The following is a 24331-nucleotide window of genomic DNA, read 5'->3' on the forward strand; positions in this document are numbered from 1 at the left end:
GGTGCTTTCACAGGTAGTGATGCATGTAACCATGTATGGCTTCACTGCGTATTTTCAATTATTAAACCATAGGAAAAGTCTTGATTAGATTGACTTCTATTGGTTATTTATATTTATTTTGTGCTGTTTGGCCTTCACACTCTAGGTAATTAACAAAAAAACCAACAGGATGCTTCCTGCCTACCCTGAGCAGCCTGTCTGTACCCGGACATAGCGAGGAGGAGAAGCGTCATGCTCACCAAGGCAGATTTGGCCTGTCTTGCTGTCTAATGTCTGTTTGAAGTGACTGAGTATGTTTGTGACCATCAGGGAAATAATGGCTTCTTGAAAAAGCAAACACAACCACCCCAGTAATGCCAGGTGAAATCAGGAGGGAAGACTGGATCTATTCCTACAACTCAGTACACAGTTAATGAGCAAAATTATTGGTTCACAAATCTTGTGGCCTTTTACTTTAAAAGCTTTTATCAAAATCAAGCATCCACAAACTGAATTGTGTTTCTTCTGACAAGGTCATCTGAGCTGCAGATTTCCAGTGTGTATGAATGATGATACAGTTCTCTCGGCTAATGAATATTCTGGCTTTCCAGATACTTGGAGGATTAGGTCATAGTGCTGGGGGCAGGATAAATTTCTGGCTTGGAGCCTTGTGTTCTGAGAGGCACTTCGACTGCATAACCTGCTGATGTTTCCAAAAGTGTTTCAAAAGTTATTCTCTAGTTGGAATGTTTTAGAAAGCATTTTCGTACTTCTGTTGAACACCCAGTTTCTATATTTCCATTTTTTGCTTCTTCATTGTTTGTATAGAGATATTAACCCAGTATACTGGAAATAAGACAAATGTCCAATTTCCTTTTTTTCTTAAACTATAATTGCCATACTGTCTTTATGGTGTTTGGCTGTTTCACTGTTAAGGGGAAAAAGGTTTTCCTGTTCAGTGGAAAGTGGGGGGTAGGAGGAAACAAACCTCCAGTGTTTGGAAGAAAAAGGTAATGTATATTTATATTGAGTTGTAAAAGTTTAGCTGAAGTGTTGTCATATTGTTTTCTGTTTGGTTTGAAAATATGCTGTTGGCATTTAATGTTATTCTTTCTGGGAAATATGTCTCAATTTCCAGGAAACTTATAATCGCTCAGAAAATAAGCAGCTTTGTGTGTGTAATTATATATCAGAAAGAAAATCTCAAATATTATACTGAATCCTAGATGAAAATACTCAGCAAGAGTGAGGACAATATTGTAGGATGGGCTTGCTGTGTAACTCCTCCACTAAAGGATGCTAATGGGGTATGCCGGGATGTGGATTCCTGCCCACTTGATAATGGTGATACTGTACAAAATGCTGGATTTTCTTTGGCTATTTTCCTTTGCTTTGGCACTTCTGAAGGCTGTATGAGTAGCTCAGCTTTACCAGTTGACTGATTATTACGAAAGAGTCCATGAACCCTCTTGCAGGATGGTATGCTTCCTTTGGAGAACTCAGAGTCACATGGTAAACTTGATGCACAGTTTTGCAATTTAGTCATGCTGACTAAATACTGGCAAATTCCTTGAACATTGTTGAGGAAGTGGGAGCCCGGAGCTATTCGGAGCTCAGATTCGCAGAGGGCACCCAGGGCTCTGTTCAGTGCCACAGAGCCAGAACTGGTGTATAGCTTAGTTAGGGCTACGAAGCTGGTGAAGGGTTTGGAGAGGAAATCATATGAGGAGCGGTCCCAAACTCTTCTCTTTAATGACCAATGACAGAACCCAAGGGAATGGCAGGAAGATGTGCCAGGGGAGGTTCAGGTTGGACATGAGGAAAAGGTTCTTCACCCAGAGGGTGCTGGACACTGGAACAGGCTCCCTGGGAAGGTGTCACGGCCCCAAGCCTGACAGTGTTCAAGAGGAGACTGGACAAGGCACTCAGACATGGTGTGAACTGTGGGGTTCTGTGCAGAGACAGGAGTTGGACTCGATGATCCTTGTTGGTCCCTTCCAACTCAAGACATTCTATGATTAGTTCCAGCCTGTGTTACTGTCAGGAGGAAGGGGTGTACAGCATCCCTTTCACCTAATAGGTTTTTTCCTCTGACACAGAAGGGATTGTGCTATTTAATTGCAGAGAAAAGCGCCTCCACTTACTCCCCATGTCAAAAACAGGTGAAAAAAAAAAAAAAAAGCTTCCTAATTAGTCTTAAATCATGCATGCATAGAGAAAAAACTTATTCATTATTTGCCTCCTTTGGATCTGCTCCCATTCTGTAATGTGATTTGGTATTAATGAATTGTTCACTCACCTAGAGCTTCACAAGGATCTGGCTAGCTCTCGTATTAATCCTTCCATGTTGCTGCAGTTGCTCCTTACCAAATGATATCAGCTTGTACTGTCAGAAATTATGAGCACAGTCTTTGGTCTTCAGGCAGTGTTCATTCTCTTCCGTGTTTTTAATGTCCAGTGTTTGGGTTTGAAGTTAATGAAGAGGATTCATTTGCACTTTTGTTTCAAACTTGAGTTTGGCAATGGTGAAAAACAGTGTGTCTACAGTGCTTTCCTCTGCTGCTTAGTCCGTTCAAAGAGGAAGGAGAACTTGGGAGTTGTTGTCGTCGTTGTTTTTAAGGGAATTTAACTGGCTATTTCTTATGCACTTCTAAAGAAAAAGCAGCTGACAGTACTTCCCCCCTCTCCTCCCCAAGTAGTAGTTCCGGAATATCAAAAAAGCCAGCTTTGTTGCTCCCGATGTTCTTTTTCCCTTTCTAAAAAAGGACATTCAGTGTAAAATGCCATTTCTGTTTTGCAGCATATGCTGTGTAACAGCCTGTCCTGCTGTCTATTTAAGTCCAAAATTTCATCAACTTACTGATCTTTTAGTGTAAAACCCAGAGCTGCCTTACTTGACTGACTTGGAACCTCTTTAAGAACAGTCAACTGTTGTTCCTGAGCTGATCATATGTTATCATATGTTCAGATATATTGGGCTGCATGCCTGCCTACTGTTTGCATTCCCCGCAAGCTTCTCAGGAGCTTGCACTGCCAAGATTTGAAAGAGTTGGCCTGTTCAGAAAGAAAATTTCTGCTGCTCATATTTTGGAAAGTTTCTTATCAGAATGATAGGGAAAGCATTGGTAATTTTTTTTGGCCTTGAGAGTGTTGGGAAAATATGAACAATATATACAGCAGCTGTAAATTGAGGCAGTTTTGGGACTGCTGAGCATAGAAAAAAGCACGGAAACTCAGAATTCTCTGTGCTTCTGGCCAAGTGGGATGGAACCAAGGAACATCTCTTGCTACATGGCTTATCTAGATGGCTTTTCTCCAGACTATTGCAACACAGTGACAGATTTTGTTATGTAATTCTTTCTGTTTCTAGTCTTGTCCTGACCCAACAAAAGCAGAAGTATCAGAAAGAAAATACTGGGAGGGGAAAGAAGGAAATGGTAACTACATTTTTTCCAAGCTAAGTTTTTGCAGGGCTCTGTGAACAACTCTACATGCGCTATTTAAAAGAAGACAAAGCAAACCCCAAAACATACATAATTTACACCAGAATTTAGTGTATAGAATTTTCACTTTGAATTTATTGAACCAGTAAAAAATTCATTTGGCAATAAATTTAACAGCAAGTAAATTGAATTGTGGTGTTAAATTTCTCTGTAGAATAATTGTAGGTGTGCAATGTAGGAAGTGGTTACCATCATCATTACTCTGGTTCCGTTAAATGTCCTACAGTATAGGTATTGCTGCTTCTCTCTTACAGATGGGATTATTTTGATCATCAGCTGAGAGAATACCTGTAAAGGGAGTTCTTCAAGAACCACAGCCAACCTGTCTGCTTCCTGTGAGTTTTTCTGTAATGTAAGCATGAGGCAGCATACATAGGAACAATAAAAACACAGTGCACACATTAGCAGTGTGCACAGGTGAAGGATGCTTATCACACTCCCAGCATCTCTGCTTGCAGGCTTTCTTGTGTGATCACCATGAAAGTAGCATAATCACCTTTGAAGGCCATACACAAAGAGGAAGGAGGTCCTGCTCATGCTTCTGAAAGTACTGTGTGAGCAATACGTTGGGCAATAGTTTGTTGCTATCTTTCTTGAACACCTTGTCCATTACCAGAACAGAGGACAGGAAACCCTTATGTAAAAAAAGTTACCTGCAAGTTGGAAATAATCTATATTTTTGCATCTTAAAAAATCAAAAGTTACTGCCTCATCTTTTCAGGGAAGAACGCCCACGGGTCAGCTGTGCGTGGTGCTGGCTGCCAGTGTTGGTGTTTGTTTGGTGTCCTCCACCAAAGCATTTGTGTGGCCTCGGGAGCAGCCTCAGCCAGAAGCCAGAGGGCAGGGACTGTGTGCCATCCAGAGCATTCTGTGAGACAGCACGGAAAAGCCATGACCCACGTGTGCAGCTTTATGTCTGTTCGCAAAATGTTTTACAGACTACTACAGGGAAATCAGAGGTTCAAATCAGCAGGAGAATTTTCTCATTTGTATTTCTCTTAGATATATAGTCCTGTATCAGTGATGGAACTGTTTGTGCTCTGTTTGTGCCCCTTAGTTTTTTCATTGCTTCAATGCTCTGCTGTTGGCCAGTGTCAGCGTTTCCTCCAGATGATCCACTGCTTTGATGTTACTTCCCGCTTTGTGCAAAAGTCACAACCGCATCTTTGTTTCTGGGTTGTGTTAGAAGTGGCTTGCCCTTGCTGTTTATAACAAGACAGAATTACAGCAACAAAGGAACTCTGACCAGTCCCTGGTAGCTGCTGTGTGCTGTTGGGAGGACAGAAGCCACAGAATTTGCCCTTTGTCCCTCGTGTCTCCATGGAGAAGATTTGTAATCTAATATGAATTTTGTGCTAGCGAATCTTGTGAAAATTGTCATTTGAAGATTTCTTTAAAACTCCATATTACAAATACAGCCATGTGAAAACTGAATATCTGTTCAGCCAGCAGGTATTGGCATTGATGATGTGAAGATGTTTCAGCTTTTTCCCCTCTTGCTCCATGTGTTTTATAGTTGATAGTAACGCAGTTGATTTTCTTTCTATATTAAATAGCCAAAAACTCTCAATTTTAAAGCTTCATGGAAATTACTGTGGATTTTGCAGGTTCTATGCCAATCAGTGTAGAATGTGATTTTAGCCTGCAAGAGGGCAGATCAGGGATCCTTGGCAAAATGAATATGCTGAACAATGTCCGATGGTCTATGCTGAATTAGTGGAGCCATCACCATGTACTTTATCTACAATAACATTACTAGAAGCTTTTTTTTTTTTTTCCAGATTGCACACGACTTTGAAACTGTTTGAGATATTGAACCAGTAATTTAGACTTGCGGTATTTTTGGAGATCACTTCTCAGTTTTTCCACCATTCGGTTTGGATAAAATCACACCCTTTAGGGAAAACAGTTTGGCTTTAATACTTCATAGCAGCAATACAGATTGTATGAGTAGATTGTAAAATCTCCCTCACTTCATAGGTGGTGTTTTATAGCAGCTTCAGTTCTTGACAGATGCAGCTCTTAAAACCAGAATCAGCTCTTGTTCTGTCACTTCTGAAATAGTCTACAGAGACTTGAGAGGGATTCTTGTCTAAAATGCAACAAGCAAAATGTGTGTATTACTTTCAATGTTTTGCTTTTCAAGAGTGACAAAACTTTGGATGAGTGTATTCAGCAGGGATTTTGAGAAACTGTTGAATTAAAATGAATCTTTTATTGGATTTCACTGCCAAAAACAGTTTTAGTGGGGTATGTTTTTGTTTACAGCAATACAGCTGATACTTGTCAGCTATCTCAATGCAATATCTTAGCATAGACAAGGATTGGAATTTTCCAATCCGAGGAGCAAATCCAAACTCTCCTTTCTCTCTTAACCTCCCCACATCACGGTATAGTCTATCATGTATAGTGAGATTTTGCATGAAGCTCCTTAAAATCTCTACTTTTGTGAAAAAAGCATAATGTGTAAGGGTAGAGAAATTTGGCAGGAATGGGTAGTTTGTTATGGGAAAGTAAGCTGTTGAATTGTTTGTTTGTTTTGGGGTTTTTTTAAGTTATTGTTAAATGGGAAAGCAAAACGTCATCACCTAGTTTTCACAGTGATGTCAGGCATTTGACCATCATCAGAAATTCTGGGATATTGATGTTTTCTCCTAACTGAATTGCTTGTGTGTAGCTTTTCTGAGTGAGCATTTGCGATTGCAATGAGGCCACATACAATGAAACTAATAAAAATAACCATATTTAGAACTAAGAAGGAGAGCAGAAAATGTGGCCTTCAGAAGATTTGGCCATCAGAAGTGTGGGGTTATTCAAAATGCACATTCATTGTACCTGTTTCTGTTATATCTGTTAGTTCAGAGTTAAAGAAATAGACGTCAAAGCCTTGTATTGTGTTTCAGGACTAACACTGGCTTGAGTCCAATGGTCTGAGTGAAATCAGTGCAATTGTTGGTTTAGCTTCATCAGTGCTTTCCAATTTTCTGTTAGTGTAGTCCCAGACTTACTGGAAATAGTGACTTCTAGCTGGGCTGTCCCTTCCAGACAGAATTACTCTGCAATCCTGTGATTCTGTCAAATAAATTTTCCAGTGAGAGCTACATGCTGACCTACCCAGCCTGTTTCTACCTATGGGCTAACTGGGTCTTAAAGCTGTTTCCCCAGAGGTGAACAATGATGAAATCTTTTTTCTTTGACGTCCTTATTGAGTAATAACTCTATGTGACATGGTGTTAGCAAGTCATGTCGCTAGTCACTTAAGGGTAGTTCCAAACATTGTGAGCACAAGGTCTCTTGAGCAGCTAAAATATGTTCCTCATTAAAACTCTTGATGAGCATTGTGTTTACATTGCATTTGAAAATGAGGCATCAGATGGTGTTTGTTAACTTAAACAAAAGCTGTCTATTTTTCTTTCTTTGTGAGGTCATTGCAATCTCCAGTCTCATCACATGGTGCTCCAAGCTGCAATAACCAGTGCATTTGTGGGGAAGGGTTGTTATTTCACTGCGAGTCTATATGACCGTCTGCGTAAACGTGAATTATAGTGGTGGCTCTTGGCAGTTCAGTGGGATAAGCAATGGTGCCAAATAATCCTAAACCTGCTTTCTAGCTTTGTCTTACTCTACAGAAAAGAAAGCAGGAAAGCAGTTAATAAAAACTAGTTTAATGAATGTTAGGGAGTCATAAAATTTTTCCGTTTATTGCGAATGGTCTCTGCATAGGGAGATTGCATGATGTGCAAACAATGGTGTGAGGAGCTACATGCCTTCTTGCTGCAAAGACTCTAATTTCACAGTCTTCTATCTCAATGACTGTTCTGGGCCTTAAGAGATATAAGAGGAATGTTAATTGCTTCTCAGGTCAATGTCTTTACATTAAAAAACGCAAGCATGTGCAGGATTGCTTGAAATGTTCTTCCTAGTGCTGCTTGACTGAGCTGGTTAACAGTTCACAGTCAAAAGGCCAGCTGAGCCCAGCTTCAAATTTTTTCATGATCTCTTCCTGTTACCTTGTTAACTCTTTATCCCCAATCCCTCCTGCTCTACATCCCTCATTCTCTGATCACACTAGTATTCCTTTCTCTTACCCTTTTTCTTCACAAAGCAATATTGATATGCAAGCTACAGGGTAACTCCATTGTTGAGGGTGCTGTGAGTTGTAAACTGAAACCTGCTCTACGTTCAGGAGCAGTTAAGAATGAGGGAAGACTGTAGTGAAGCACCAGTTTGCTGACTTAGAAATTACAGGTGGTTTGGATTCTTGCTATTCCTGACAGTTTAAACCAGGTGACACAGTAGTGCTGGAGCTTTTTATACATCTCCCTCTTCCCATTGCGGGGTACGTGCAGGTGTGGAGGCTCACGGATTGAGTCACTGCCTCTGGGATGCTTCCTAGGACTAGTAATGCTGCCACCTGAAAGCAATGTGATGTTATCCTTGTTTCAGTTTGGTGGTATCTGTAATATATATTATTTTCCATATTAAGGATGAAAAATTAAATGTGCACTTATCCAGTGAAATCTCTATGTTTCAGAAATTGCTGTAACTTTGCATTTATCTAAGTGAGAAAGTAGTTGTGAACTCATGCGTTACGGACGAGTTACTCAGGTTGTTAATGTTGATCAAGTGCTCATATGCAGTGCAATTACTTGATCACGCTAAAGCTTATGTTACTTTTATTGTACATCTCGTAGTGGTTTTTGCTGCATTGTCCAGAATTGTATGTAGGTTCAGTAGTTTCTCAGTTAATCTTAATAAAATTAACCAAAGGTGTTCCTTTTATCATTCAATTGCCCACTGAAGTGCCTATAATTCTAGCTGGGAATTTTTGAGGCTGTATAGCAATCAAAAAAGAAAATATGTAACTAAAGCGCAACAAAATAACGTGAGCTTTAGATGATTAATTTTGCTTCTAGTTCTCCATCCTTGCACTGTGAAAAATACTGGGAAAGGAGAATGTGGAGCAGACAACACTCTTCCTCCCACTTTTAACCAAACTCACCCTTCATTCCAAGTGTGAAGAAAAAAAAAGTTTTTAAAAAACCCAAACAATCTGTCTGTTAGTTTGTGAACTATTTATTTGATAAGAATGCTTGTATATTTGTGTGTTAATGAGTAGTAAAAGGCATAATTGCTACTTTTTTAAAAGGATATGGTTAAAAGGGTGTCTTTAATTCAGTCTTTGATTGTAAATGTTAAGTTTTTTGTTTCAGTACATGCCAGTTTTGTTTCAGGCTCACGGTCTTAAAGCCACATTAAAGACTTGGAAACTGTAGAGGATGAGTTCTATCAGCTGTGATGGCTGCTGAGAAATGTGTATCCCTTTCTTACAAGTCTCCAACCAGGTCTTTTATTCTGTGATTTTTGTTTCCATCTTTCCATTTAGGTTGTGTATCATTGTGAACAATGGCCCCCTTCTTACGGATATCTTTCAACTCATTTGAGCTGGGGCCTGCGCAGAATCAAGGGGAACAACCGCAGCCTTTCTGTGCTATCAAGATGAAGGAAGCATTGACTACAGGTGAAGTTATAAATTATGATGCTTTTCTGAATAAGTTTTTGAGAAATACTGCAGTCCCTCTTAGTCTGTGAATGGTAGCGAGTCCTGCTCTTCCTGTCATGCCAAGCAGTTCAATGTGAGTTTTTCTTTTAGAATGGGAGAAATAACAATGGCTTTTGTCTCTACCTCCACCTTAAAACAAGACTTCTTTATTAGTGCCTCCTTGTCCTGCAGCCAGAGTGCTCATCCAAAGGTTTCTATTTTGTGGCATTTAGCTAGAATACATCACTGCAGCCAAACTAGATGAGAGAGAATTGTTGTACTGAGTTAGACTCCAGCCGTCTAATCCTACACTGTGGCTCTAGGCCTTCACAAAACATCAGAGAATGCAGGAAAGGGTGAGTTTTCTTCTTCCTCACAACACACTTGGGCTTTCCCCTTATTGCTGAGGTAAAAGTTGCCTTTAGGCTTCAAACACAAGGTTCAACACATCTTCCAGAAAATACTGTTATCAAGCAAACATGTTAAGCTCCAGAGAAGTGTTTTCCTAGTGTGTTGGGAGGACCTCTGAAGAAATGGTGTTGAAAACAGTGCAGTGCCTGAATGTGGGGAGAGGTGGATGTGGTCTAAATAAATCTACCTTTTTTTTAGCTGTCTCCTTTTGAAAAATAGAATTGGCCCAACATTTCTCCGCTTTCATGTGTCTTTGAAGTACTAAAAGTGGGGGAATAGAGTGCGGTGAACCTTGGAGCAGTGACTGATTGGGGTAATCAGGAGGAGAAACTGATGTTCCCCTTATCAGTTTGACAACATCAGGAATAACTTCTGTTGAATTTGCATGCTGAAACATGATCAAGGAAAAACTTTTTAAATAGGAAGAAGAAAATCATTTGCCTAATGATTAGGCATTAAGCCAGTTTGCAAACGTAAAATGTTTTGAAGCCAGTAAGTAGTGTTAGTAGAGAAACAAAGAAACCTGAATACAGGAGGGGTAAGAAGACCATTCTTCTTCAAGGCTGTTCTTTGCTGATGCTTAAATGTTCATTTGCAGGCAGGCAGTGTGATCCATGACAAATCTAGTATCAGTATGGTTTTAATTACAAAAGCATCATGGCCAGGCTGGAGGTTGTTACCAGTAATTCAGATTACTTCTATCAGTTTCACATAGGGTAAAAATGTATATAGCAACTGATCAAAGCAGATATTAATTGGCACATGGGAACAATCCTACTAAGAGTATTACCAACTATTCTGTAAACTGCTGCTGCTTCTGCAAACCCTAAATTATTGTGAAAGGTTCTGCAAATGTGTGCATTTTCTCATATTCCCAAGGGTCCCTCCTGGATCGTGCCTTTTTTGATGAGCAGGTCTGGCTTTAGCAAGCCAAAAAATAGATTAGTGTAAAAGCCTTATTGTCAAGAGAGCCTGCTTTTAATTCCCCCTTGCCTCCATTGTCCATCCTAGTAATTGCTCAATTGTGTCTTTTTTGAGCTTTCCCCATATATTTTCACCATAATACAGGGTGTTTCAAAAAGATGGACACAATTTCACAGGAATATATTTTGAGGTCATCCAGATTAGTCACTAATGGTGGCACAAAACCACTGTATTTGACATATCCCCACAAGAAAAGGTCGCACGGTGTAATGTCTGGGGATCTTGGGGGCCAAGAGTGTAGCACCAAGTCTTGGGGTCCCGTGCGACCTATCCAACATTGAGGCAATGGGTCCATCTTTTTGAAACACCCTGTACTTCCAAATTCTTCCATAGTTAAGAATACAAAGTACACGGTTCTGGGAGCAGGTTTGCACTGCTACGAGTTTGAGGTTTTCTTTCTGTAGAGTTCCCCACATTCAAGATAAAAGCTTTTGACTGAGTAGAGGAGGAATATTCAAGTTTGTATTGAAATGGAGAAGGTGCTCAGGTGGCTGTTCCTGAGCATTTCCGAATGCAGGCTCAGGTCTCCTTGGCAAAGCTGTAATTTGTAATGCCGTTGCTGGCAGGCATTCCCTAATAAAGAAGCACAAGGACACTATTTGCTGCTCTTGTTTGGATAACTCAGTTCAATGGAGTGGAGTGCATTGAGCAAGTTATTAATGAATGAACACAAACTTTGCCTTGAATTTCCAGAAAGATTTTTAAATAAGTGTCTGATTCGTCCTTCACTGAAGTGAATGTAAATTTTATTGCTAATTTTAGGAGACAGACCACACTGCAGCTTCTTGGGGAAGCTATTTAATCTGCTTGGCTACTGTCTTGATGTCATCAGAACAGATTACACACTCGGGGGGGAAATGGATCATTTCAAAGCTGAGACACTTAGAAAACACTTTTTATTGCAGCAGATGATCTTGATACATAGTGGAAATTGTGCAAAATGTACAAAACTATATTGTGTTACCTGAGCACAAATGGGGAATAATTGGCTTGGCAGCAAATCACAGAGAAAAACAGGGGAGGTGGCATCGCGTGCCAGAGTCGCAGTGAAGGGCTGGCTGTGGTTGTGTAGGAGGCAGCATTATGTTGGATGTGTTGATGGGACTACCAAGAGACTCAGATCTAGAAATATGCAAAAGCTTGTTATAGATCGTGCAATCACCAGCTGTTTTCTATGCCTGAGGTAAGGACAGGAAAAAGTTAGCTTAACTGGTAGCAGGAGAGCAAGAGAGGCTGAAGCTGTGTATTTGGGAACAAATCAATCTGTTAAGAATAGTCAGGCTCTGTAAAACTCCCAAGGAAGGCAGCTGCGGAGATGCTTTTATGAGAGACTGGGTAAATGTTACCACAAAAATAAGATTTTGGGGTTTTTTTTGAGGTTCTTTCAGCCTCTTCTTATCCTTTAACTACACAAGGTCTGCATGTGCGAGAGAGGCCTTGTAACATCCTTTAAAAAGCAGCAGTCGTGGCCAAGAGTACAATGACAAGGAGAGTGACTTATGAATAGAAGTGAATAGAAGTGAAATGTTGGGATAACTTGGAAGTAGATTAATGAAATGTGGAGCTTTTCAACTCTCAGCCACTGGTTTCAGTTTAAACTAGGTCAGCGTCAGACATATCTTAATTTATCTTATAGCAGTGCATATTCGCTATGATCAGACGACACGTCATGGAGATGGCTATCGAAAAGCAGCCATGCACAGTTACCTGTCAAATTGCAACTGACTAAACCAGTTTCTGAATTCTAGAGTGGGATTTGTCCCTCCTGGTCTCCCTGGCTGCAGGTTAACACCTTCACTGCCCCGTGTGACCTGTTTGTCAGGGTGAGCTCTGCCTTCCACGTCATGAATGTCTGAACTGAATATTTAAACTTTGTCCCAATTGCAGTACAAGAAGTACTAAGTCTGCTTTATGTTTCAGTACAAGGATTCTATCTTTTGATTTATTTTGTTGAGTTTAGACACTAGACCTACATTATTTCCTTTTTACAGTTTGTGTCCTTTTTTTGTGGCTTTCAGAGAGAGGAAAAACTCTAGTTCAGAGGAAACCTACCATGTATCCAGAATGGAAATCAACTTTTGACGCCCACATTTACGAAGGACGAGTGATTCAGATTGTTCTCATGAAAGCAGCAGAAGAACCATTATCTGAAGTGACTGTAGGTGTGTCGGTCCTGGCAGAGCGCTGCAAGAAAGGCAATGGCAAAGCAGAATTCTGGGTAAGGAAGAAGATTAATTCCTTAGACTTGCTGACCTGGTTATGTTTCTTTCAACCTGGACAGATGCCTTATTCCTTTTAAAGTGTTTGATCCCTTAGGCATGTGTGGCGGGGCTTGTAAGACAATTATTTTAGCAGCATTTTTGAAGCAGATAACGTGCAATCGAAGTTCAAGAAATTGACAATTAAATCCATGGCATTAGTGTTTGAAATAATGGCATACATTGCATTCAGTGCCTGTTTATAAAGCCTAGCAGTTTTTATAGCAAATAGCAGACATTTAAATTGGATCTGATCATCATAATTCACCCAGAGAGAAAGGCAAAGCAGGATGAGCCGGCAATAGTATTTGATATCTCTGTGGTTTGTGCTCTCAGTAAGCATATAAAGAATTGTATGGATGTTTTCTAATAAAACTGGGTTCCAGTGCAAACTGAGCTTAGTAAAAAAGAAGCCAAAAAACTTGTTTGCAGAAACAGGAAAGGGACATGCAAAAGCAATGGGAACTTTGACTGCACTGAACTTTTGGGTAGATGTCAAGGCGATGCAGCACACTAGTAAAAGCAATAGAGTAAAAGCCACTGGTTCAGCTGCAGCAGTGAGATATGGAAGAAGGTTGTAGTCCAATAGTGACTGAATATTATACTTCGATTCCCTAGAAAGAGCTGTTTAAATTCCTGAGAGTTTCAGTCAACCACATACTTCACTGTTGGTATCTTTCTTTCCACAGCTTGACCTACAACCTCAGGGGAAGGTGCTGATGGCTGTGCAGTATTTTTTAGAAGATACAGGTAATGTCAGCTGTGCATTTTCAGTCAGTTTTGTAAAAATGAAACTTTTTTTCACATTCCTTTTGTAGAACATGGGATGTTGCTTACAGAAATAATCGCCAGTATACTGAGTAGAATTTTCTGGTTTTAGTAATTTGTTTTGTAGGGGGTTTTTTTGTTATGTGGCGTCATGGTTGCATCTGTTAATTTCTAAATGCCTTTGTGCTCTGTGTTGCTGTTGCATTTATCCACTTTTTGGTTTTCAATATGCCTAATGTTTTTGTGTGATACAAAAGATATTATCAGTTCCTTTTTAGGTGCAAGGAAGTTAAATCTCTTGTTCTAGCTTATGTGGGAAACTTTTTTGGTGAATTGGGGAACTGGGTCTGAGTTTCCTGGGATTCATATGTCATAGTCACTAATCATGGAAGTGGATTGTGGCAAGAGTGAATGGTTAAGTCTAGTCTGCTGTATCCATTTAAAAAGTGAACGACCTGTCTATGTCAGAAATCTACACACGCTATTTGGAGAAGATACTAGGAGGTAAGAGAAGACAGTCAATTACTAGAGGGGAAGCTTTAAGTACAGTAATAAAGCCAAATATTTTGGCAGGGATTTTTGTATCTGTGAAATTCTTACTTAATAGAAATTATGTAAACCTCCCAACTTGCTTAGTGGTCTAGAAGTCATTAAACTATTATTTCTTGGGAATTGCACTAGTCTGCCATATTAGCCTGTCAGTCTTGCATGGTTAATACTGTGTGTTTGTAAATAATAAATGTGAAGAGGAAGCAGTAATTTACAGCATTGGTGGCTTTTTTTCCCTCAGAGAGATATACAGGGAAGACAGTTCTGCTCTCGCATAACAAGTGGATTGTGAAGGTACCATACATTGTTGTACCAAATGTGCAATCTGTGTAGCAGTTACTAGGAAAGCTACTAAAGGTAGAATGTGATATATAGTAGGTGACATTTCAGAGTTGATATTTTATCTTCGCGATGGCAAAAAAACAGCTTATATGCTTATTATTTTGGTCTCCTTTATGAAAAGTTAACACTTGAAAGGAAGATTTTTTAAAATTGTGTGACGCTGAAGAGCCTGTAAGTAAGAGCGTTTCTCTAAAGATCGAAAGGCCTGTGTTTATGTACCAGTAATATTCTGGTTTGCATTCAGGCTGTTGTGAGCCATTATGTTAGAAAACCTTTGTCTTGTCTTTGTCACGGCTTTCCTGTGCAAGGCAGTTCCATGGAGCAGCGGTATGATGAGAATCTATGCTTTAATGAGGCATACAGAAATCCGTTTGTCCAGGAAAAGTAAAAGTTTCTCAGCCAAAACTCTACAAAACCAGCTTCAGCATTCTCAGTTGCTTATTTGATGAGGATGAAGCGTATTTTCCCCTCTCCACACAGACGTGAGGAACGGTAGAGATGCCATAGGTGAAAACCTTCCATAATTTGCCATTATTAGCTGTTAGTAGGAAGGTAATGTACTTGTGCAGTGTAAGTACTAAAATAATTGTACTTCATTATTGATTGAAATAATTTAAAAATAGATACAATGTTCTCGCAATTCTTTTCATTGCCTTTATTAGGGATTGCAGATAGTCGTGGAGGAAACCTAAATACCAAACAGATCATTTAAGCCATGCAACCGTACTTTAATTGGCCAGTTGATATTTGTGTGCTAATGCACTTGTTAGGCTTTCTACTTTGCAACAACTTCCTATTTACCTTCTGATTTATAGAAATTAGTCACCAATATGTTTTTGGTAACCAAACCACAGAAGCAGTGGAAACTCCCTTTCAAGACATTTACACGTCTACATTTTGTGAAGCAGAGTCACTCAATCTGACATCAAATATCAATACATTTTAACATACTAATCCTCCTCAAAATTACAGACCTCCCTCCTGTCACTGTGTACTGCTAAATAGGCAGACGTGGAGTGATTTTTGGCTCATCATTGCACTGCTTTAAATGTTTTCTCAAGCTAAATTAACAGTTACCAGTGTAAAAGCAGAAAAGTTTGTTAGTGCGTTACAGTGTGTTTGTATTAACTTCCATTCTTCACTTTGCTAAAACCCTGAGTTAATAGTTGAAAGCTCAGAGACAGTTCACATTCCTTCCTATGCACATAGTATTTTGTTTTCTCTCTGACATGCCTTTCTGTGCAGAACTGTACGGTAGCTGTGTTTCTAAAATACTAAAAAAGGCCTGTTCTGAAACTGGTATTTCAGTTGTTCCCTCGTTTATTTGAAGGTATCGCTACCCTTAGGATCTTTGAGTTATAGGTTCTGCCTTTTGTTTTAAAATCTCCAGGCACTCTGCTAAAGTGATTAATTCTTTCTTTGGCTTGTTTTGCAAATTAAAGCTGTTGTTTTTCAAACCTTCCTTCTAAGTAGCAAACATTCTGCCATCTCTAGAGAACACAGCAGTATTGAGAAGTAAGCGTATTATTGCTCCTTTATCAGATTTATTATTACAGAAAAAATTGTATTAATGGGATAAACTGGTATTAAAATCCATGGTCAGCTACACTGAGACTCTTCACTTGTATATTCTTTTTGCAGATTGGGACCTGGGCATTTCACTTAGGGCTATAGATGAAAAGGCTTCCCAGTCTTAGAGGGTTTTTTTTCTTTCTAGACCTCGTAAAACAGGGACCGCAGAGCCCTGACTTAGAGCTGTCAAAGAACGTTTTTGTCTTCTGTCTTGTGACTTGAAAATAAGTTTGTGCTGGAAATGTAGAAGTTTTCCTTCTGATGTGTGAAACATGAGAACAGGGTGTTGACCTCCATTTTCATTTCAGAATATTGTTTTCTTTCTGCTCCTCCTCCTCTCCTACTAGTATTGAAACTAGGTTATAATTCTGTAAAGCAGCTTTCATTTTAATAGGTGGGAGTTGCAATACGTTTAGTGCTTTGCTTGATCTTTGTTTATTCGGATATAGTTAATGACCTTATTGAGTAAGAAAACCCAGGACCACAGAGGTGGTTTGCTGTGCTGCTGAGTGTCTTGCACAGTATGAGCCGCTTTGGAGGCTTTGGAATTATGTTTGCGTCTTGGTTTTGAATTCTGAATTGCTGTTTTGCTGCCTTCAGCTTCCTGGAGAAAGGGTTAGTGAATTATTTCCTTAAAATGCTATTAGATATATCAGAAGGTGAGTAATTGCCCTGTCAACTTTCGATATCTCAAGTATCTGACTTCTGGAAGAGCAGCATGAGCCAGAGAGCTGCATATATTTTGAATATATTTTTATGTGTGTGTGTTGAGATGAGTGCTGGGGAAGCATGAGATTTTAGATTTTTTTCTGAGGCATCCGTGAAAAATAAGACTAAATCGCAGATTTGCTGTCACAGTTTGCCTATTGTCTAGGTCTAAATTAAGATTCGAAGAAAGTTTCTCTATGGATGAGGTGTGTTGGGGAAGGATCATCACATTATTAGTAAATAATGATGCAGGCTGAAAAGTCAGAACTGGGTCTTATAATTTTAATTGGCAAGTTGGTGCGATTTAACCATTTAACTGAGAAAATACCATTTCTAGAAATTTGGCAGATGTGATAGTTATTTAGTGGCACTGAGCATCTGCTTTAATCTGCATCTAGAAGTGTGATTGCATGACCTCAGTAAAAACATTTTCCAGGTTAATTTTCTTTAAGAAAATCAAACATTTGCCGATGTAGTAATTCCATAAAGTTGGCAGTGTATTTGGCTGGTAAGGTATTTAACGTGTTGTGTAGAGCACAGGAAAACTTTCTATAGTTTATATGTTCACAAGAAATTTGGCCTAGATGCTGTATTTTTTAAGGTTGGTTTTACTGTACCTTTGTAATTTAAAAAAGAAAAATGAGAACCCATTTTCCAGTTTATTCCCTGTTTTACCACAACAAATGAGATATCGGGTGTCTGTGCAGAAGTGTTAACCAACACACTTACTGAAATTTAAATAAAAAGTACTCTGTACGGCCAAGCCCAGGCTGTGTTAGCACAGCAGGTCTGCAGATGCTGTGAGTGTTCCAAAGGCTGTAGTGTGGACATGGGATTTTTTTCTCCTGATTCAAAAGGCAGAGCTTGTCATGATACTGAAAAGTCATCAAAAACTCCTTAACACTGTTTTGAAAGTGTCAAAAAGCAGGCCCTTGATTCAGCATGCTGGACGCAGGGAGGATCACTCCTCTAATCAAGCACTGGCGTGACTCGTATTTATTGCACATACCGATTGCATATTCATTAGTTTCTACCTTAGTTCATGCCTTAAATGTAGGTTATTTACATAACCCCACCCTTGGTCAGGAGTCCTTTTTTGGTGTTCAGGGGTCTTCATCTGGGGTCTCCGGTGGCCCCTGATGGTCTTCACAGCCTGGTGCCCCTTGGGTTACAATTGTCCGGTCCTGACCTGGTTCCTTGAGTGTGCATTTTGTCGTTCTGTGCTACCACACAGCAAAAGCCATGTAGCTCTTTCTTTAACCTAGTGGAACATCCCACTTGCCCATCTTGAAAACCAAGGACATTTGCCTCATGTCCAGCCTCTGTGTAGCTATTGTTCCTCTAGTAAGTGTCTGTTCCATTAGGCCTAGTGTGGTTTCTAGACAACTTTCTTCCTCTTATCAGTTAAAACTCTGGTGTTTTGTTTTAGCACTTTTCTGAAAGACCATTGACTTCGTTAATGCTTAGGAAAGACTAGTTGAGTAGAGACACGTGCCAGGGAGCGGCAGAGCCGCCCAGCTCTGTGTCTGCAGATGGTCGGTGCTGGGCAGTGGTGGCCAAGGCAGGACTTCATTCGTTCATTTACATTTTCGGGAAACTTGTATTTCTGTAAATCGTGGAGTTTGTTTGTTTGTTTTGCAGATGTAGTTTTTCGTCCAAATGACCTGTAAAGCAATCCTCTCCAGGGCCAGGTTAAAGAGCAGTTTTCCTCTGAGACAGCTCACGCCAGCAAAGTCTCCTTTGTGAGGAACAAGCTTTCCTTTTTAATGATTGCTCTGTGGGATTAATATTTTTCTTGACCTGAGGCATGCTTGACTTTCAAATAAAGCCAAGCTCAAGGCAGCAGAACAGCAGAAGGGGACGCTGAACAGAAATGTTAGTAGGTTTTGTAAGTTGTTATAAAGTTTCAGGCAAATCTCAACTCAAGCAGGCAGGTAGCTCAGAAAATGTTTTGCCTGTCCCTGTCTGAAGTCCCAGTTCTCAGTTTCTGAGAGCAGAACTACTATCTTTTCTCTCTTCACAAACAGACCTGCAAAATGAGCAAGTTAAAATGAAAAATGAACTCTGAAGATGGTAAATATTTTTTCTATTCTTTCTTTTAAAAAAATCTAGTAGGCTTATTCTGGAGGTTGTTTTCTTTTGTCCTTGAATTTTTCAGGTTCAGTTCAGACAATTTGACATCTCACCTCGAGGTTTATTACAGTTCAGCAGAGTCCTGGCAATGTTGTTTTAGCAAATGTTTTCCAGACTATGGATTGCACGTTATGTTAGCGGCTGGAAGGACTGTGAAATATTCAGGACTGGCACCACAATTAAACAGTGGTGTGTTTACAGTGCGTCTGGAGAACTGCACTGTCAATTCAGAAGAGTGCTTAATGGTTTCTTAATGAATATACAGCACAGAGGAGCTCTGGGTGCTTTTGTCAGATCAGCTGCAAGTTTTGAGAAGGGACCGTGAAATACATGAACAATGTGTTAGTGATAAATATTAACTACAGTTTTCAATAGAGGAAATAGATTACGTTTAATGGTGTGTACTGGTTCCAAAATAATTAATTTCAGGTCCAGGCTGCAGGGGTCACCTGGATTCTAGTTGCTGATTCAGCTGGTTTATACATGACTGTTTCTGACCATGTGCTGGCCCAGGACAAGCATTTAATCTGGTGAAATCCTTCCCCTTGGGAGGAGGAAGCGAAGGCATTTCCCTTTGTGTTTCTTCCTCCCTCCAATCTCCACCCTGCATCTGTACAGTTGTTGGGAAATTTACTTCCTTGCAATTGTTAATTCTTCATGCATCTTTGAAATAAAGCCTCTGTTCCCCAGTTAAGTCCATGGTTGGCTGAACATCTTAAAACTTTGTTGGAACAATACAGATTAAAAGTAATTTACACATTACAGATCACTTGCCAAGCACACCCATAGTAAATTGAAATGAGTACGCTGTTATTTTGGAGCCATCTCAGCTTCAGGTACACTTGACTTGGTTTGCTTGTGTTACAGACTTTAGGAGGGCTTTTGTCCCATAGTTTGTGCCATCACAGGTTGTCTTCTCAGAATACATGCTATAAAGCAACACACCTTTCTCTGTTTTGTTGCTGTTACTAATTAAATCACCCTTATGAAGACATCCTTTTAATGCAGCAAACAATATGAAGTATGACTGACTCTCGAGAATGTTGTTTTCCTTGCACACACACTTTGGTGTGTGGATTCCCTGAAGCGTTTGAGGCGCAGTGGGTGAGGTCTGTGTATTTGCTCAGCAGGATTAAACAGAGATAGGACTGTTTGCAGACTTGGACAAGCTCAAGTGCAGGAGCTGATGTGAGTTTTTGTTGGGTGAACTCAGGAGCCTGTTTGAACAGCAGAAATTAATCCTGTTCCTGGAGGGGCAGAGGTAACTCCGTGGCGTACCTAGCGCCAGGGTGTCAGTGCATGTGTCAGTTTTTTTCGGGGGGAGGCAGGATGGGTTTTTCTCTGAACCAGATGGCCAGTTTCTCAGAAAAGTGCATTAGTACCTAGTGGCAAAACCCGGGGACCTTTTTTGATCTTTCTTTTCACCAATATGCTTAATCTTTCCTTAATCTCTGCACTGACATTGTCCTTTTCTAAGGCAGGACATGCTGCTGCTGTTGGCTGTGACTGATAAATTAGTTCAGGAGACTCAAAATGGTATCAAATGATAGATTGTATTCCAGGTTTAGTGGTCTGAAATAAAAATGATGGCAACCAGCTAATAAAATGACCAAAACTGAGCGCAGTGAACAAGAAAAACAGGGCCCTTGAGTGACTTTGCAGTAAGCTTAGGCATTGCAGCTGCTGCAGTTTGGCAAAGGGGACAAATCTCCTCCTATCGATATGAAAAGAAGAGCTCCCACTGATGTTGATAAAAGGCAGAAATACAGCGGAGCAAATAAAAACCAGTTGTATTGACAATGGGAAAAAATGCTCTTCTGGCTTTTTCCTTACTCGATTGTTGTGGAAAGTCCTACCCTGCCAATGGCAATCTCCGATTACCCTGAACTTTGCAGCATTTTCAACCTGTGAGCCAGGTCCACATTTCTTCTAGATTAAAACCCACAAGCTGCTGATGCCATGAGCAGTTGATCAGCTCCCCATTGCTGATTCAAGATGTTACCTTTTCCTGCTGGATGGGATTGTCCCTCAACAGCTCCTCCCTATCAACAAGAAACGTGTCCTAGGGTTAAATTACCGGTTACCCAATCTCTTTGATACACCTTCATGGGGTTACCTCTGTTACAAACTCCTAATATTTTCAAAATGTATAAGTAAGACTATACAGTCTGAGTTGTGGCTGAAAGATTGTACCATAAGAGACTCATTTTTTGTAAGAGAAACTGAGCAGTTTCCTTGGAAATGTGTGGAAATAACTATAACCTGTAATGAAGGACCTATGTGAGCCAGCTGGACTCGGAGCCTGAGAATTTTTTTGTTGTTTTATTTCTTGGCTAAAGCTACATGTAATTTCTATGTATATGGTCTTTTATGATACAGCATATACTATAATACTACAGCAATAATAGTTCATCTTATAAAGTGCTATATACTGTAACCCCATGAGGGCTATGAGGGGAGAGGCATGAGACTGGGACATGTTGGCAGCCACAGAATCAAAGCTTTTCTGAGATGGCGTAATGGAAATGTCTAATTGCAAATGTCATTTGTCCTCACTGGTTATGATCCTGGAGGCTGGCAGAACCCATGTCACAGCGGTACGGCCCGGTGGGACGGGAGGTCCTGTGGCACTTTGTGTGTGTTTCTGCCACGGTCCTGCTTCAGGAGGGCATGTGGAGCATGAGAAGGCTTCTGCTGAAGGAGAAGACCCTCCTGCTTCCAATAAAACATTTATTTCTCTTGCACATAAACCACATAATGTATAAGAGCTTATATTTTTTTCAAGAAAAAATTGGGGTTGTCATTTCTCTAGCAAGACTGCACTCCATTCCTGCTGCTTCCTTTCAGCTCATTTGCTGAAAGCTGCTTCTGAAAGAGCAGGAGAGGGAAGCGCTCACGAACAAGGACGTGGAGATGTCTTAGGAAGCGGTACCTGCATGTATCCCACCCTTGTGGCGCTGACAACCTGCAGAATGCAGGTGTAAAAAGAAATAGAAACACAAGTCTGAAACAGAAAACCAAACTTTTTGGAGAAGCAAATATTAATCTTTGTAATATCTTTATGTACTAAAAGTATGTCTTCTTGTCTCCCCCCTAGATTGCAAACAGTCATTGAGGGAAGAAGGGGCAACAGTAACTATGAACAGGAGAGGAGCTATCAAGCAAGCCAAAATCCAGTACATCAAAAATCATGAATTTATTGCTACCTTCTTTGGACAACCTACTTTTTGCTCTGTCTGCAAGGACTTTGTATGGTAAGAAGGAAATGCTAAGCTTCTCCCATCCCCAAAGGCTAAATAACTGCAAAATTTGCTTCAGGTATATTGAGACAAAACATGACATGTAAATTCACAAGTGTTTGGAAATTGAAATAATATATTTACTAAGCGTATTGTTACACATAAGAACTACAGTTGTCTCTTTCACATTAAAAACTGGAACTTCAACATTTTTGCAACTGAAATGATTGGCAAAAATTCCATCAGCATCAAAAGTGAGATCTGGCCAGTAATGCACAGTGTTCTTTTACAAGAGAGTGAGATGGGTGGATCTGAGAAAAGTGGTGCTCAAACATTAAAATGTGCAGTGGCTAATAGCAGAGTAAATACCCATCGTGAGCAAGAAGCTGGATCTCTTTCACAGTAAGGCCTTTTTTGTAATAAGTCAGATCAGGAGGTTTTCTTGTATGATTGAAACCTTTTCTTTCTGGGTTTCCCTCCTAATTTGCTGGTCTAGCAAATCACACTACCTTATTTTCTAAACCTTACATTCATGAGAGAAGATTCTGAATAGCAGAAGTTAGACCAGTTCTTGAATTGGAGCAAATATTCTTCTAGACAAAGGGTTGATTGTTTGACATGGTAAAACAAACAAAACACCAACCACCACCACCACCACCACCACCACCACCAAAGTGCTTTTACGGTTTCCTTCTTTATCATTTGTTTTTCAGGGGACTCAACAAGCAGGGATACAAATGTAGGCGTAAGTTAATTTTACATATTTGTCTTCTACTGCTTTCCACATTTTCCACGTTAACCTGTTAATTTAATAGTTACTATTGAAAAATCTTCTGAAAACATGCATGGCACAGTGTGTCATCACTTCAGATGGTAGTAGTAGATATTAAACATCAGTTTCGCATGATAACCTAAGGCTGTCTAATTATGATTCCTATCCAAGTCTTTAGTATCAAGATTTAGACTTAGCTATTCTTCTTATAAGAGTGTAACGCAGTTGAAAAGTTGCAGTAGTTTTTAAGAGCAATTTTTGTGAAACTTTTTCTAAAATTAATTACAATTATCGATGGGTTTTACAGCTGAATTGAAAAGCACATTTGCCTTAGCATAGATCTCTATGCATTGCTCCAAACAGTTGGGGAGGTATCAAAGGGTAAAACTCAAAGCATAGGATTGGCCTTCTGTTATCAAATGTTGTTGGCATTTCCTAATGGAGGCAGATTTAGTTTAGAAGTAGAGGTTATGTAAAAATAAAATGGGGAGAAGCTGTTCTAAAAAGGTCCTCATCTTGATAGAAGATAAAGGTTTTGGTGTATACAGTATGATGGGAAGGAGTGCTTTTCACATCATGCTATGAAATGTGAACACCTCATCCTGTGTATTTATTATCTGAAGGAATCTTTCTTTTTTTTCTTGCGCATGTCTTGAAGAATGCAATGCTGCTATTCATAAGAAATGTATTGATAAAATCATTGGGAGGTGTACTGGTACCGCAGCCAACAGCAGGGACACAATGGTAAGAGCTGGAACAACACATTTAGAGTGTAACTATGTAGTTAAATGCTCTTGAACTAAAAAAATCTTGTATAGAAACGGGCAAGTCCATTCGGGAACTGCTTGACCATACAACCAAGTTACTGTCTTCTCTGAAGATTGCATGAAACATGTAGTGGATGAAGGTTTCAAGCAAGAAGAATAGTTAAAAGGGGGTGGGTAGTATTTGATGGGCAGATTCTTTCCCTGCTAGATGAGGGCTGTTAAAACTGGGGTATCCAAGATAAAACTGTTGCAGCTCTGTAGTACCCTGCTTTCTGTAAGAAGATCCTGTTTTGGGTAAAGCGCCTCATTCCCTTTCCCTGTCTGTCCTCAGTTTCAAAAGGAACGTTTCAAAATCGACATGCCTCATCGCTTCAAAGTTTACAATTATATGAGCCCGAACTTCTGCGACCACTGCGGCAGCCTGCTCTGGGGGCTGGTCAGACAGGGGCTCAAGTGTGAAGGTGAGGAGGACGAGGGAGGGCAGCTGCAACCACTCTGGGCTTCTCCAATGTATTCTCCCCCGCTGTGCCCCCGACTAGAGATTTGCTATTGCTACACACTGCGTTTGTGTATGTGTGTTACATAGAATGGGATTCATGTCATCTATGCGTGGCTGAAAAAGTTTTTGTACTAGAGAGGGACAAAGAGGCACTTGGCTCATGTGACGGCTCAGCCAAGTTGAGCTTCTAATGCAGTCAGAAAACATGCTGTGGAGGTGTGATCTTGAGTATAATCAGAATTACTGCTTTGGGAATGCCTGAAATTTGGCGAGTCTGACTTAAGGTATTACTGTACTGAAAGAGT

The 24331-nt window shown here is 40.0% G+C and overlaps 1 protein-coding gene across 8 annotated transcripts in view; it reads left to right on the top strand.

Moving 5' to 3' along the window:
- Positions 1–24331, top strand: part of PRKCD (protein kinase C delta) — a 64587-nt gene that overhangs the window by 27149 nt on the left and 13107 nt on the right. For 7 of the 8 annotated variants that reach the window (XM_082059657.1, XM_082059656.1, XM_082059651.1 and 4 more), the window contains 7 exons: positions 8869–9003; positions 12438–12637; positions 13367–13427; positions 21847–22003; positions 22702–22733; positions 23419–23504; positions 23859–23988. In XM_082059657.1, the coding sequence (XP_081915783.1) occupies positions 8889–9003; positions 12438–12637; positions 13367–13427; positions 21847–22003; positions 22702–22733; positions 23419–23504; positions 23859–23988 (781 nt within the window). In that variant the 5' untranslated portion in view covers positions 8869–8888. Of the gene's footprint in view, positions 1–3736; positions 3818–8868; positions 9004–12437; positions 12638–13366; positions 13428–21846; positions 22004–22701; positions 22734–23418; positions 23505–23858; positions 23989–24331 lie in introns of those variants that run through there. The other variant, XM_082059654.1, reaches the window with a different exon arrangement.

This window comes from Streptopelia decaocto (assembly GCF_964273445.1).
Source record: "Streptopelia decaocto genome assembly, chromosome: 8".
NCBI classification, from domain to species: domain Eukaryota; kingdom Metazoa; phylum Chordata; class Aves; order Columbiformes; family Columbidae; genus Streptopelia; species Streptopelia decaocto.